At 44.6% G+C, this 13907-nt stretch overlaps 2 protein-coding genes across 2 annotated transcripts; both read right to left on the bottom strand.

Annotated features, from left to right (window-relative positions):
- Positions 1–82: 82 nt before the first annotated feature.
- Positions 83–4889, bottom strand: LOC311343286 (uncharacterized protein; the record flags this gene model as incomplete). The annotated part of the gene is made up of 6 exons (XM_084468161.1): positions 83–430; positions 1945–2104; positions 2477–2697; positions 2905–3057; positions 3197–3274; positions 4871–4889. The coding sequence occupies 6 exons, from the start codon at positions 4887–4889 to the stop codon at positions 300–302; spliced, it is 762 nt and encodes a 253-aa protein (XP_084324287.1). The 3' UTR covers positions 83–299.
- Positions 4890–5560: 671 nt separating this feature from the next.
- On the bottom strand, positions 5561–8629 carry LOC311343695 (uncharacterized protein; the record flags this gene model as incomplete). Its single annotated transcript, XM_084468625.1, has 2 exons — positions 7859–8629; positions 5561–7568 (listed from the first exon to the last, which is right to left on the bottom strand). Exons 1-2 carry the CDS (start codon positions 7954–7956, stop codon positions 5561–5563), a joined length of 2106 nt encoding a protein of 701 aa, XP_084324751.1. The 5' UTR covers positions 7957–8629.
- Between the last annotated feature and the right edge of the window lie 5278 nt (positions 8630–13907).

Genomic DNA, 13907 nt, shown 5'->3' with positions numbered 1-13907 from the left:
AGCAATATAGGCCTAAGCTTAAATATGCATTCCTTCTATTTTTAACCTAACAATATTGTCAATAAACAACAAAAAACAGAAACAGAAATTAATATGTTTTATTCAACGTAAAACAATAAACATCTACATAAAACGTAGAACAAAAAAGTGGCATTTAGTGCAGGGGCGGAGCCAGAGGGACCTGATTGGCCACCCTAGGTGCCAACAACAACCCCCCCCCCCCTCAACAATTTTTGACATGAACTGCCTGCTCTGTGGTGTGGGTCTACTGCACACATATAAGGAATGACGCCCCTGATTTAGTGACAGACAGCCGGCGGGACACGTCTCCTCGCCGCCCGATCCGCCGCCAGGTTGAACCACCTGATCGCGTGCTTGCCTATCTCCGCGTCCGTGGCTGCCCGTGTGACCGTGTTTTTCCTTACAGCACCTGTAATCAAACAGACATATTTTATGTAATAGGTTTTTACTAACTTTTCGGGGCACCGCGGCGGCCGGAGCGGAGCTCCCGGGCGCGGTGCACGGCAGCCGGTCCCAGCGGTCGCGGTCCCCCGGCGGCCGTGCCCTGGCCGAGCTCCCGCGGTGCGCACTCCCGCGGGTACGGCGATTGAATACAGAAAGAAGAGCCGCCTGGGGGCACCGCGGCTGCCGGAGCTGAGCTGAGCTCCGCCACGCCCCGCGGCCGCCGTGCATCGCGGCTACAGTGCACAGGCCACCGTATCGTATTCAATCCCCGTGCCCGCGCGAGTGCACCGCCGGAGTCCGGGAGCTCGGCCGGTGCACGGCGACCGGGACACCGAAAGATGCGGTGCCCGAGGCAGCTCTTCTTTCTGTATTCAATCAACCGGAAACCCACAAGGAGCCCAGTGGTTCTCTCTCGCGCTCTCGCTCGCTCTCTCTCCTTCGCACACATGGTCCATAGATATGTTGTCTATGATGATGTCTATGATATATGTCTATGACTGTCAGTATTTATAAAACGGGTGGCTTAAATCAAGCGATCTGATTGGTTCCCAACTGTTGTATATTGAGCGTATACACACAGCTATGACGCCCGTTCAGTTTACAGAGTTCAGTATCACTCCGCGCCTAACTTGAACTGTTGTTATATATAAAAGCAATAGCATCGTTCACTGAAGCCTAAAAACATGTTGATTGCTGGAGAGGGTGGAAATGTTGTAAAGCAATAGGCACACGGTGAGTGAACTCGATAGTAGGCTAAATTGCCGGCGAACCGAGGTACCTCTAGCCTTCTCTCTGAAGGACGCTACAGTGTGTTGCATAGCAACCGCCGTACACTTTGCAGGCAGCCAGGAGGGACTACTTTTTTTGTATTATAAAAAAATGCTTTTTGCAAAATTGAGGGTGTCTATGACTTTCATTTCGCCATACTTACGTAACCGTTTTATAAAAGCAATAGATCACTTCAGTCAGTGGTATACGGTCATACCACAGCCTGTCGTGATCTATTGCTTAAATATATCTATGCCCATGGTCAACGCCAGCGACAAACTGAAGGAATCAAAAGTAGGAAGTCTCACAGCAGAGTGCATGTCAGAAAGGTAAGATTTTTGTTATTATCATTATTGCGCTGATAGTTAACAGGAATATTTTCAATAGCCTATTGTAATATTTTCAATAGCCTACTAAGTAAGACCTGACCGTGTCAGGTTTTCACTGACGCGCTATAGCTATTGCATTGTGTTAAACATAACATCACTCATAGGCCTACCTGATTGAAAATCTGCGTATCAGGGAGTCATGATCATACTTTGTTTGATTTCGATAAAAAGGCATTAAACGTCCAAAAAAAGTATATGGTATAGTAGCCTACAGTCTAAAAAAGCCTGGCTAGGTCATATTGGTATGATGGTTGCTACGATATTTAAGGCTGCCCCAACATTTACTAACTATTGACTTTGAACGTAAATTTTAAATACTTACTGAAAAGCAAGGTCTTTGTTGCCATCTTACTAAAGGGCTTCTTGTTGTTAACACCCTTCCAGTTTATCTGGTGAGACACCTCATCGGTGAAGAGCCTGCCCAGGATGTTCCATGTCACCCTCTTCAAATCATGGCCTCCAATGGTGGCCAAAGAAGAAATCTAAAAGGCAAAGACATCTTTTTTAAATAGACAGCAAGGTAAACATTTCTAAGCTTAAGTTGCATTTAAAATGTTTTTGTTCCAGTTGAAAGTGTCCAGAAATGTAGAAAAACAGCTTATACGTTTAAAAAATCTTGTTCTCTTGGGTTATTTCTTTTCTAAACATGTACTTGGCTCACACCCTCATGGACCTGTGCCACCTTTACACACAATGTCAAACCAGGGAGATTGTCACTCACTGACAGAATCTTACCACTGGGAAAAGGCAGTTCAGGACAGGCCTGTTCAGGGCTGCTTCAATATAATATTTGCAATAATCATGAACAATCAATAATCCTAATGGCACCATTCATATTAAGTAAGAAAACTCACCACTCTCTGTCGAGCTGTGTCATTTGACGAATCCTTTAAAAATGATTCAAAGGCCTCCACAGCCTCCAAATCCTCCAAGGGAAACTGGACATTGTCTGGCATTTGTATGTCTTGCCCCGGGGTGCTGTTCAGCCTGCTGCAAAGGAAGTTCACCTTTGCAACAAGCTGGTCTTGCTGCTGTTTGATGGTTTCCAGCAGGCTAAGGATGTGGACTTCAGTTGCTGTTGACAAACATGAAATATAGCTAAAATGTAGTGTATAAAATATATCACGTTTCAGTGCTTATCCTCATTACTCACAATACTGACATTAGTTATTGATAAAGTTTGAAGAAAATATGTGAGAGTTAGGGTTAGGATTAGGGTCAGAATTTCTTCCAAAATCTGTAGCATAGAATGACCCTCCAGTATTTGTCAGTTATTGCTTACCAGAGCAGGGAATGGGCTCATTTATTCTTCCCCCTCGCCATGTTGGTCTATAGGCCAAGGTAGAAGGAGAAGAGCCTGTAGAAGGCTCCTCTGATTGCCGCAGGTTCAGGGTTGATGCCGGGGGTGGAGGGAGATGAGGAGGGACTGCCGTTCCTGGCCCGTAGTGAGGAGGATGTCATGCGGTGTGCGAGAGGGGGAAAGAATTGTATTAAATGGCAGTCATCTGTTAATCATCACTGATAATACACATGGGACCGTTCTATTCACTGATATTTCAGAGATCAGTCCTTACCGTGAATAACTCTCTGCATGTTAAATGCGGGTGCAGGGAGATTTGGCAAAGGTTGCGGTCCTGCCCCATGGTAAGGTGCTAAGGGACAGAAATTGGTATTAAATGGTTAACCATGGTAGGCTGTGAGCTACAGGGCCAAACAATGGCAAACCTCTGGTGCATTCATTTGTATGTTTCAACATTTTGGTATGCACTACCTATTTCAATTCCATTAATGGATTGACAATGTATTTCAATACAATTTGATAATAATGAATGATAAATATTGCATGAATGCAGATATTTTTAACCAACACAGTCTCACCCCTATTCGTCAGATGCTTGACAATTTGCCACGTACCCTAAACGTTGTTTAACAACGTCTAGGGTACCCCCTCTTCGTCGTTCAACGACGGAAAGGGTCATCCGATAGTTTTGACCTCAAATACCTCTTCGTCGGATTTTGACGGAACGGGATTTTCGCGGACGAGGGCTATTGCAGGCGTGATCGTTGACGGTGGGGGGGTTGAGAAAATCTAAGATGGTAATGCAGATGCAATCTGTTGATTTGAAACAGAGTGACCATTGGCCACTGTATTCAATATTATTTCAGAGATCAGTCTTTACCTAGACTGTTTTCTTCAGGTCGAGGAGACCTGCTGCGAGATGTTGGGGGAATGGATGGAGCTGGAGGAATGGATACAAGGAGAGGTGATAATTTTTAGCACTAAGAATGTTAACCATATCTTAATATTAATGTTATGATTTTGTTATTTTTGATGGCAAGAGGTTATGCCTTACTCTGCCAGTGCAATTGGCCATGCAACCCCGGAGATGTCAAATCTCCATCTTCGCTCTCATCAGAGTCTCCAAAGCGATGGCTGTTAAGTAACCATATTATATTATTATTAGGGTTACTGCAATCCCAAAATCGCCAAATATACATACAGTATAGCACAAACATCTCTGGTTTATTTTTGAAATAACCTTCCTATCACTACAAAAACATAAACAAGACAGAACACACTTACACTGGCCTCCTCTGTCTTTTATCTGGAGGCCCACACTCCTGCTCTGCCTCAGACTGTAGGTCAGAGGTGTTGCAGCCGGTCTGATATTGCTCCATAAGCCTACAGGCATCTTTGTAGTTGTCTAAAATCGAATATGTTAAAATTATCATAAAGTTGAAATTAGCTGTAGACCTGCACAGAATGTTAATATTATTACTAAAGATATGTAAACTAGGCACAAAAAGTAAGGAAACTTGTGTTTGGTTGATTTTTTTTCATTGCTGTAACGATACTTTTTAGCAAGAAAACTTATACCGTTGGAAAGCCTGAAGCCTCCCCTTTTAAATGATACCACATTTGTAAGGAACATGCATTTGTGGTATGAGTCAAACAGCATTCTGCCATTGACTCTTATTTTGAGCTTTTGGTACAGGTGATGCCAATCAGGGATAATGGCAGAGTGCTGAGAGTCAGAGTCAGAGAGTCAATGGCAGAGTGCTGTTTGGTACATTTTTCTTGGGCGCAACCTACATACTCAGCACTGCTGCTCATACCACAAATGAAACATTTTAAACAATGCAAGGCAAAGACAATTTTCATAACATAGACAGAATTGGTTAATCCAAGCAGAAGGAGAAGAAACCATGAAATTATCTTTAAACTAGAGTTTTATGAATTGGCATACCACAGGTTCTGACGATCATGATGTCGTATTTTAGCCAGTTTGGCTCACGTGCCTCACAGTTGGCAGCTGCCCTTTTGGCACGTTCGGTGCTTTTGTACTTTGGCCAGTACACTGTCCCGTCATCGCACCACTGATCCGGGACAACAGCAATGTCCCCATTTGAAAACTTTATGAGATGAAAACTCATCCTTAATGTAGAAAGAAAGAAAAGTTATTCGTTATAAAAAAAAGAAAAGAAGAGGTGTGTGTGTGTGTGTGTGTGGGGGGGGGGGGGGGGCAGGGTGTTGTTTCATAATCTCACAAAAAAATCATTGCTAATAATATAGTGTACTATGCATCTCATATTTTGAAAACAAGAAATTATGGATGTAGTGTATACCTGGAAAAATACCACCTTTTCTGAAATACTTACAGCAAATTTTCATCCAGAGTAATAAAGTAATGGAAGTCATAGTCAGAAGTCAGTAGTCAAACGGTTCAAATTTTTAACTTGAACCGACTGATTGATTGATTGAACCGATTGTTTAAACTGATTGATTGATTGAACCGATTGTTTAAACTGATTGATTGATTGAACCGATTGTTTAAACTGATTGATTGATTGAACCGATTGTTTAAACTGATTGATTGAACTGATTGTTTAAACTGATTGATTGATTGAACTGATTGTTTTTTTTATTCATTGTTTATTTAGTGGAGGAGAGGTATGGCCACGAAACCATCCCTGTACGGCAAGGCTACACATTTCTGTTGCAGCGCTGACACCTCAACCGACTTCAGCTCATCAGATGCATGATTTACAACGAATATGTTTATTCTGTCGGAGTTGAAGGGGTAGGTATAAAATGGCGACTGCTGGGAAAATTCAGTGTAGACAATGAACACACCATTATCATTTTGGATGATGTTTTTGACAAGGCAGACTTTATCCCCCACCAGAAATATATTGTCCCCTGTTGATAATTTTACTGTCCATCGTTCACATCTCATTTCCCCATATTGGCCCTGCACTCTCATCCCAACAACAATTGGCCCCACAAAATGCTCCCTTTTTAGAGTGATGTCTGCATCAACATCCAATTTCATAGATTGGACCTCCGAAAGGCGTCGAACAAGCTGGGCTAGCGGGAACTCAGGTTTTCTTACAAGTTTTTTTATTTTCCCCAGGTAGTTCTCATATGGGAACGCTGAAAAAGAATCCAAACAGCCATGTCGATTCACCTCGTCTGCTAGGTGGACCAAACAGTGGACATTGTAAACTATTTGGTCTGTCCCATACAGCTCACCAAAATGAGCAACAAAAGACTTCAGCAATTGGCCAGCATAGTCTACAAGGCTGTGATGTTGAGGGCTTACCAAGATCGATATGGCCGTTGACAGGAGCAGGAAATTAGAATGCATATTCCGGTCCAAGAATCCCGCCAGCACCACAGGGCCGGTGTAAAGTAAAAACTGCCGGAATTCGGTTGCCTTCCACCGGTCTAACTCTCTAAGTGACCGTGGTCTCCTGGCAAACTCAACTGGAACATTTTGCCTAACAGACTGGAGTTTATGTGACATCCTGTCAACTATCAATGCAGGCAGTCTCACAGTCAAAGGACCCCGGAGCCAGAACTGGAGCATTTTTTTAACAACGCCCAAACACACTAAATGCATGTAATCTAATGGAAACTGTGTTACCATGCCTATCTTGATACTCTGAAATGGATGAGGCCCCTCATGGTGGTGAAGTTCATCAAGCTTTAAGTTGAATGACATGTCCGTTCTAAGGGGGTGCTCTGGTCCAGGGAATGACATGCGGCGATTCTGGTACTTCCCCGGGTGTTGGCACTTATCGCACCCATGGTAAGCATTATGGGCCTTTGTTTTTTTCACAAAGGCCCGTGCAGGGGTGTCACACACTACTGTGTGAAGCTCAATTTTGAGGTTCTTATCACCAAAGCAAAACCCAGCCTCTAGCTCCTGTAATTCAGTCACAAAATCTGATAAGAACTCTGTGGCCGAACTTGGTTTTTTAGGACCACAGTACGCCCCAATCACCACAGGTTCCTTCATAGGGACGGTAACAAGCAATCCAAGGATGGGCCACAGCTGTAAAGTGGAACTTTTAAATAAAGGCAGACCATCTATATTAATCTGCAGCCCCAATGTCATGCCCTCTGTCAGTATTTTGGCGTGTTTATTTAAAGTGGCCCTTAAGGAGGAAAGGATCCCGAAGTGATGGTAGTTCCCCCCAGCCTTCTCTTGAATATCGTAGTGGACTTTTGTTTTGAGAAGGGTCCTACCATCCTTGGGCAGATTGGGATGGGTTATGTTGAGTATGCTCAACAGCGCAGTCAGGGCAACCATTGAAATGCCAAATCTCACTGCCCAGTTGGCAATGTTATCGGAAAGTGATGGGGATGGGACATCAGGTTCAGAATCTGAACCTGTTGTCCCATCCCAATCACAATACACATCATCAAAATCCATGTCCTCTTCACTAAAATATTCATGTGAATCAAATGCATGAGCTGAAGAGGGTGGAGTAGTGTCCTCAGAGAGAACTCTGTCATCTGCCGTCATTGCCGTCATGTCCATCTCAGTCATGTCAGTCATGTCTGTCGTAATTTCAAGAAGCCTTTTTTGGACGTCAACACGTGCCCTTCGTCTTAAGGCGTTTAAGGAGACAGGCAGAGTCTTTCTATTCATTTTTGTTCTAAAAGAGACATTTCAGAAAGACAGGTTGCAATCATGTGTACAATTGATCATTGTTCCTAATGTAATGTTCCTAATCATTGTTCCTAATGTTGTTTTTAAATAAATACATTGTTGAATAGACTTTAGTGGTGTTTCATTGCTATAAACTAGACAAAAATAGAGAAAAAGAGCAACATTTGTGATTTAATAGATTTACTAGATTTACATTGAACATGTATGTGTGAGGCATTTTTCGTGGCCTATCTGCTTGGCCTTGACATGGTATAATACATTTTAATTTTGACTTACTTGATTAATCGAACCCAGCAGAGGAGGCAATGTTCAAAGTTGAAGCTGCAGAACACAAAATAGAAGATGATGGGGACCAAGTTCCATAATGCTACCATAAGAAATCACAAACAGGCGGGAACACCCATTCGTTGTCCAAACTGTGATTAAAATGTTGAAGCTTATAATTTTCATTACAAAGAGGATGGAAAAGGGGCAATAGACACTATGAGACCAAAATCGCCAAAATGCAAACTTAGCTAGAAGCTAGCGCTAAACCATTATCAGGGAGCCTGGGATATGCTTTGATCGAGGTTATTTTTAAACATTAGGCCTATGTTAACGTATGGCATGATAACTCTCAAGCGCAGCGCACACCGGCCGCGCCGCGCAGCGCAGCGCCCCCATATTTCCGACGGACGAGCCCACACCTTGCCGCGCGCGCGGGTGCGCCGCCCTAGCACTGTACACGTCGGTCGACGGAAGAGAGTGGGCGTGTCCGACGCACGAGCGGGCGGGCGGCCGATGTGTGCAAGTTTGAACAGAGTTTTAGTTGATAGAAGAAAGTTTCAAGACGCTACCTGTTAAGAAATAGGCAACGGCATTTTTGCCCTGTGGAAGTAGCCTAATTTAAGAACGGCGAAATATTTATTATATATTTATAATATTTATTTAAACGATACTCTGATATCTACATCATGTAGTCTGTGGTTGTTGTAGGCTATGTGTATTCTTACTTAATATAGGCTTCCCTAATCTCTCTCTCTCTCTCTCTCTCTCTCTCTCTCTCTCTCTCTCTCTCTCTCTCTCTCTCTCTCTCTCTCTCTCGCGCCGCTGAACAGTACGCCCCCCCCCCCCCCTAACGTAGAACCACTCAGTGGCGGTTTTAGCTACGGGCGATATGGGCAGCCGCCCGGGGCGGGATTACAGGGGGCGGCGGCACGAGCAAACGGAAAAAAAAGATCCGCGCATTTTCTATTATCGATCATACTCCCCCCCGTCAACAACTCCGTTAGACCGCGATCGCGCGCCCCCCCCCCCCCCGTCAACAACTCCGTTAGACCGCGATCGCGCGCCCCCCCCCCCCCCCTCCCCTCAACAATTCCGTCAGACTGCGATCGCGCGCCTCCCATCATTTATCCACTCACCTGCCCCTAACGCGCATGGGTCATTAAGATGTAGCCTATCCCATTCACTAATGTTAATTTATCCGCATAACCAATTTTATCACTCGCTGATAAACTGTTGTAGTAAGCTGACAACATCGCTAGTTAACACCGCAACTGCAAGTTAACCACACGGAGATAACCGGTGAAACTTTTTTCTTTCTGCAGTCATGCTGCGCGCACATCCGCCGTGTTGATAAACAAATAATCCCCCTATACATTAATGACACAGAAATTAACCTTTTCAATCAATGGAAGTGCCGCCACTCCGACAATTACTGTGTGTTCACACCGCACTTTGTCCCATTTCGCCTATTCGCGCGAATAGGCGAATGTTTTTTTTGCCTGACAACGGTCATTCATGCCAATTCATTCTCATCAACCATGGCCGAGATGTGTGTCTGTACCTGTTGTGGAAGAGGGAGAGCCCGTCGTTTATGGGTTAATAATATAATCCGGAGGCGCACACCGCTTTGTGCCGTGATATTATATATATCGTATATATTATATTATATGATATAGATATTTATATATTATATGTAGATATAGAGCGGGAGTCGCAAACGGCAATAATCACTTTCTCCTCCAAGCTGCGGTTCACTGAACGGTTGAACGGTGATTGGCTGTTTTACGTTACTTCACCCAGGTTACCCACAGGGAGTGAACTGATTGGCTGTTACGTGACGTCACCCAGGGAGTGAACGCTGATTGGCTGTTTTACGTTACTTCACCCACGTTACCCACAGGGAGTGAACGCTGCTCATTTTCCCCATAATGACCGGCGTTCTATACATTATCCCTTACATAAAATTGCTATTGCATTTTAAATCAAATAGGCTACAGACTCACATGATCAATCACTTCTCGGTTCTACTGCTAGTTCAATATCAAACAAAGTCATTACAATACAATTATATCATAGCCCTATACACGATGAAAACACAAAGGCCAATGTTTACTGTGAATGTCGCAATATCTCAATTAATAAATGCACTTACTCAGTCAAAAGGATTCAGCACAAAGTTGAAAAAAGAAATGAAATGACCGTCTCCGACTCTCCGTCTACGTGATAGCTCAATATTTACGTGATAGCTCAAAAAATGCTAGCTCATAGATGGATCAAATTCGTGATAACCGTTCAATCCAACCGTTCACCAAATTCAACCGTTATAAATGGGCGGAGCCCACTTATATTGCCTCTGTGAAAGGCGCGTCCGCCAGGGATCCGACTTGGGTCCGCGGACCGCTGTTTGGCAGTGGGCGGAGCCATCCTCTGTGAAAGGCGCGTCCGCGTCCAGGGATCCGACTTGGGTCCGCTCAGGATCCGCTGTTTGACAGTGGGCGGAGCCAGCTCTGTGAAAGGCGCGTCCGTGTCCAGGGATCCGACTTGGGTCCGCTCAGGATCCGCTGTTTGACAGTGGGCGGAGCCAGCTCTGTGAAAGGCGCGTCCGTGTCCAGGGATCCGACTTGGGTCCGCTCAGGATCCGCTGTTTGACAGTAGAATTTTTCGGAGGCGGAGCGGATCCTCTGGGCGGAGCCAAAACGAATGTGACAGTAACGCGGGTTTGGTGACTTGAAAGCGGATCCGCCTAGGAGTCTCATGCTGTGTGGGAAGCACCGAAGCTATCTGAAGATGGAACAGTTTAAACTACCGTCACCGCTGGTGTTAACGGGCAATTTGGGTGAAAATTGGAGACGATGGGAACAGCGCTTCCAAATATACATGACCGCGAGTGGTGCAGAGGAAAAGGATGAGAAGGTACAAGTGGCTATTCTGCTGCACGCAATAGACCGAGTCGGCAAGCAAGGAAACGTCACTTCCGGTCAGGGCCGTGGGGGAAAACAAACCGTTTTCCCCATACACACTCATGCAAAAAGGCGGTATTTTAAACCTTTGTCAAACGCTTGTCCGCTGTCATTTCTTGGTTTGAATCACTTGTATATGCTGTCAAAGGGCTATATATTTAAAAAATTATCATGATCGGGTCGATTGTTGTCCGTATATTTTTTTTAAAGTGGATCTTTCACAGTTGGTCTTCCCCCACAGCGTTGAGTCTAGGTGGGTGTTCCCTTGGTCGCCGGCCGGATCTATATCGTAAAAACGCGGCAAGTGTTTGTCTCTTGCTGTCATGTCTTACTTTCAGTCACTTGTATGTGCTGACAAAGAGCTTTATCTTAAAAAACTTGATATAATCGGGGTCGATTGCTGTCCTTACGCTTTGAAAGAATGGATAAATGATCCTACACAATGGCCTTAAGTGTCATTCCCCGACATCTTTTGTTTTCTGATCAAAAAATATACGGACAACAATCGACCCGATCATGATAATTTTTTAAATATATAGCCCTTTGACAGCATATACAAGTGATTCAAACCAAGAAATGACAGCGGACAAGCGTTTGACAAAGGTTTAAAATACCGCCTTTTTGCATGAGTGTGTATGGGGAAAACGGTTTGTTTTCCCCCACGGCCCTGACCGGAAGTGACGTTTCCTTGCTTGCCGACTCGGTCTATAGGCGAAGAAGCATTGGAGGTATACAACACGCTGGATGTTGATGTCGGCGAAGACGGTGACCTCACGGTGAGTGGAATATTGGACGCTTTCAAGGCATACTGCTTGCCGAGGAAGAACACGGTATTTGAGAGACACCAGTTTTGGGCGCACCCAATGACAGAAAAAATCTCCATTGAAAAGTATGTAACGGAACTGAGACAGAAAAGTAAGGACTGTGAATTTGGCGCCTCAGAAAATGATATGATTAGAGACAAGATCGTGTTCAGTTTGAACGACCAGCGCTTGAAAGAGAGACTTTTGAGAGAACCTAATCTCACATTGGAGAGAGCAATAGACACATGTCGTGCTTCGGATACAGCAAAAGCGCAGATACAAGCAATGGGAGCAGCTAACCAGGAGAAAGCGGTGCATGTGCTCCACAAGCGCAAACCAGAAGATCAGCAACCACAGAATAAAATAAAGCAACAGCCAGCCCAATGGACACAAAGCAAAGCACAAAACAACACATGTCGAAACTGTGGGAAGTCACACCAGCCACGACAGTGCCCAGCATATGGAGTGGCCTGCAACAGATGTGGTAAGCAGAACCATTATGCAAGGATGTGTGGAACAGATCAAATACAGACAAGAAAGACTGTACACGAATTAGATGCAGAAATTGATGCCCTGTTTATTGGAACAGTGAATACAGAACAACCAAATGCTAAAACAGACAAGTCCTGGTTTTCAAGCATAACTGTAAACAATACCCTCGTCCAATTCAAATTGGACACAGGAGCAGAGGCCAATGTCCTGCCATTTCAAGTGTTCAAAAGCATGGTGAGGAAGGCCAGACGTGGGAAGAGAATGAAGCTTAGCCTGAAACCCACTGAAACTGTGCTGACGGCATATGGAGGGGCGAGACTGAAGCCTGAAGGCATGCTCATACTCACATGTTCCACAGCTAGGGCCCAAGCAAAGCTTACATTTTATGTGTCAAAGCACTCCTCAGTACCGATCTTAGGAAGAGAAGCATGTGAACAGCTGAGCCTGATCAAAAGAGTGGAGGTGGACACGTTGAATGTGAATCGCTTGGCAACAAAGGAGGACCTGCTCATCCAGCACCCAACAGTCTTTGATGGTCTTGGTGAGTTTGATGGTGAATATCACATCCACATAGACCCTAACATCACACCAGCGATACATGGGTGTAGAAAAATACCACTGGCAATAATGGACAGACTCAAAGACACACTAGACAGCCTGCTGCAAGCTGATGTGATCACACGAGTGACAGAGCCCACATCATGGGTAAACAGCCTTGTGGTCACTGAAAAGAAAGACAGGAATAAATTGCGAGTCTGTTTGGATCCCAGTGATTTGAATAAGGCGATCTTGAGACGGCATTACTCCATTCCAACAACAGATGAGGTACTGAGCAAGCTGGCTGGTAAGAAAATATTTTCTGTGCTAGATGAAAAGGATGGCTACTGGCAGGTGAAGCTGGACGAAGCATCATCGCTGCTGTGCACGTTCAACACCCCATGGGGGAGATACAGATTCAAACGCCTTCCTTTTGGAATCAAATCAGCAAGTGAAGTTTTTCAGCAACGCAACTGTGAAACCTTTGGAGACATAGAAGGAGTTCACATCATAGCCGATGATATGATCATTGCGGCTTCTACAGAGACAGAACATGACGAGACACTACAGAAAGTGCTGGCGAGAGCAAAAGAAGCAAACGTAAAATTCAACAAAGACAAAATACAGTTTAAAGTTGACAGGGTTAAATACATGGGACATGTTGTTACTGCAGAAGGGGTGAAGGCAGATGAAGCAAAAATCAAAGCCATCACAGAAATGCCCCCACCGGCTGACAAAGCAGGACTACAGAGGATGTTAGGCATGATAAAATATCTTGCACAATACATTCCAGGTGAGGCCACCCTTACTGCACCTTTGAGACAGCTGCTGCGTAAAGACATGGTGTGGCTGTGGCAACATGAACACGACGAAGCCATCAAAAAGCTCAAAGTTGCCCTCACAAATGCACCAGTGCTCAAGTTCTTTGATCCAAAGAAACAGCTTGACATACAGGCTGATGCATCCAAAGATGGTTTAGGAGCATGTCTGCTACAAGATGGACACCCAATAGCCTATGCATCAAGAGCACTGACCGTTTCTGAGAGGAATTATGCACAAATAGAGAAGGAGTTATTAGCCATTGTGTTTGCTGTCAGAAAGTTTCACCAATACGTTTATGGAGTGACAGTGAATGTTCAATCAGACCACAAGCCACTGGAGAATATCCTCAGGAAGCCCCTTGGCACAGCTCCGTCCAGACTGCAGAGGATGTTACTCCAGCTGCAAAGGTACGACCTAAATGTCTTCTATAAGCCAGGTAAAGAG

The sequence above is a fragment of the Micromesistius poutassou genome (genome assembly GCF_964030765.1).
Source record: "Micromesistius poutassou genome assembly, chromosome: 5".
Lineage (NCBI taxonomy): Eukaryota > Metazoa > Chordata > Actinopteri > Gadiformes > Gadidae > Micromesistius > Micromesistius poutassou.
Note: the sequence above shows the minus strand (reverse complement) of the source record. Positions and strands in the feature narration are given on the sequence as shown.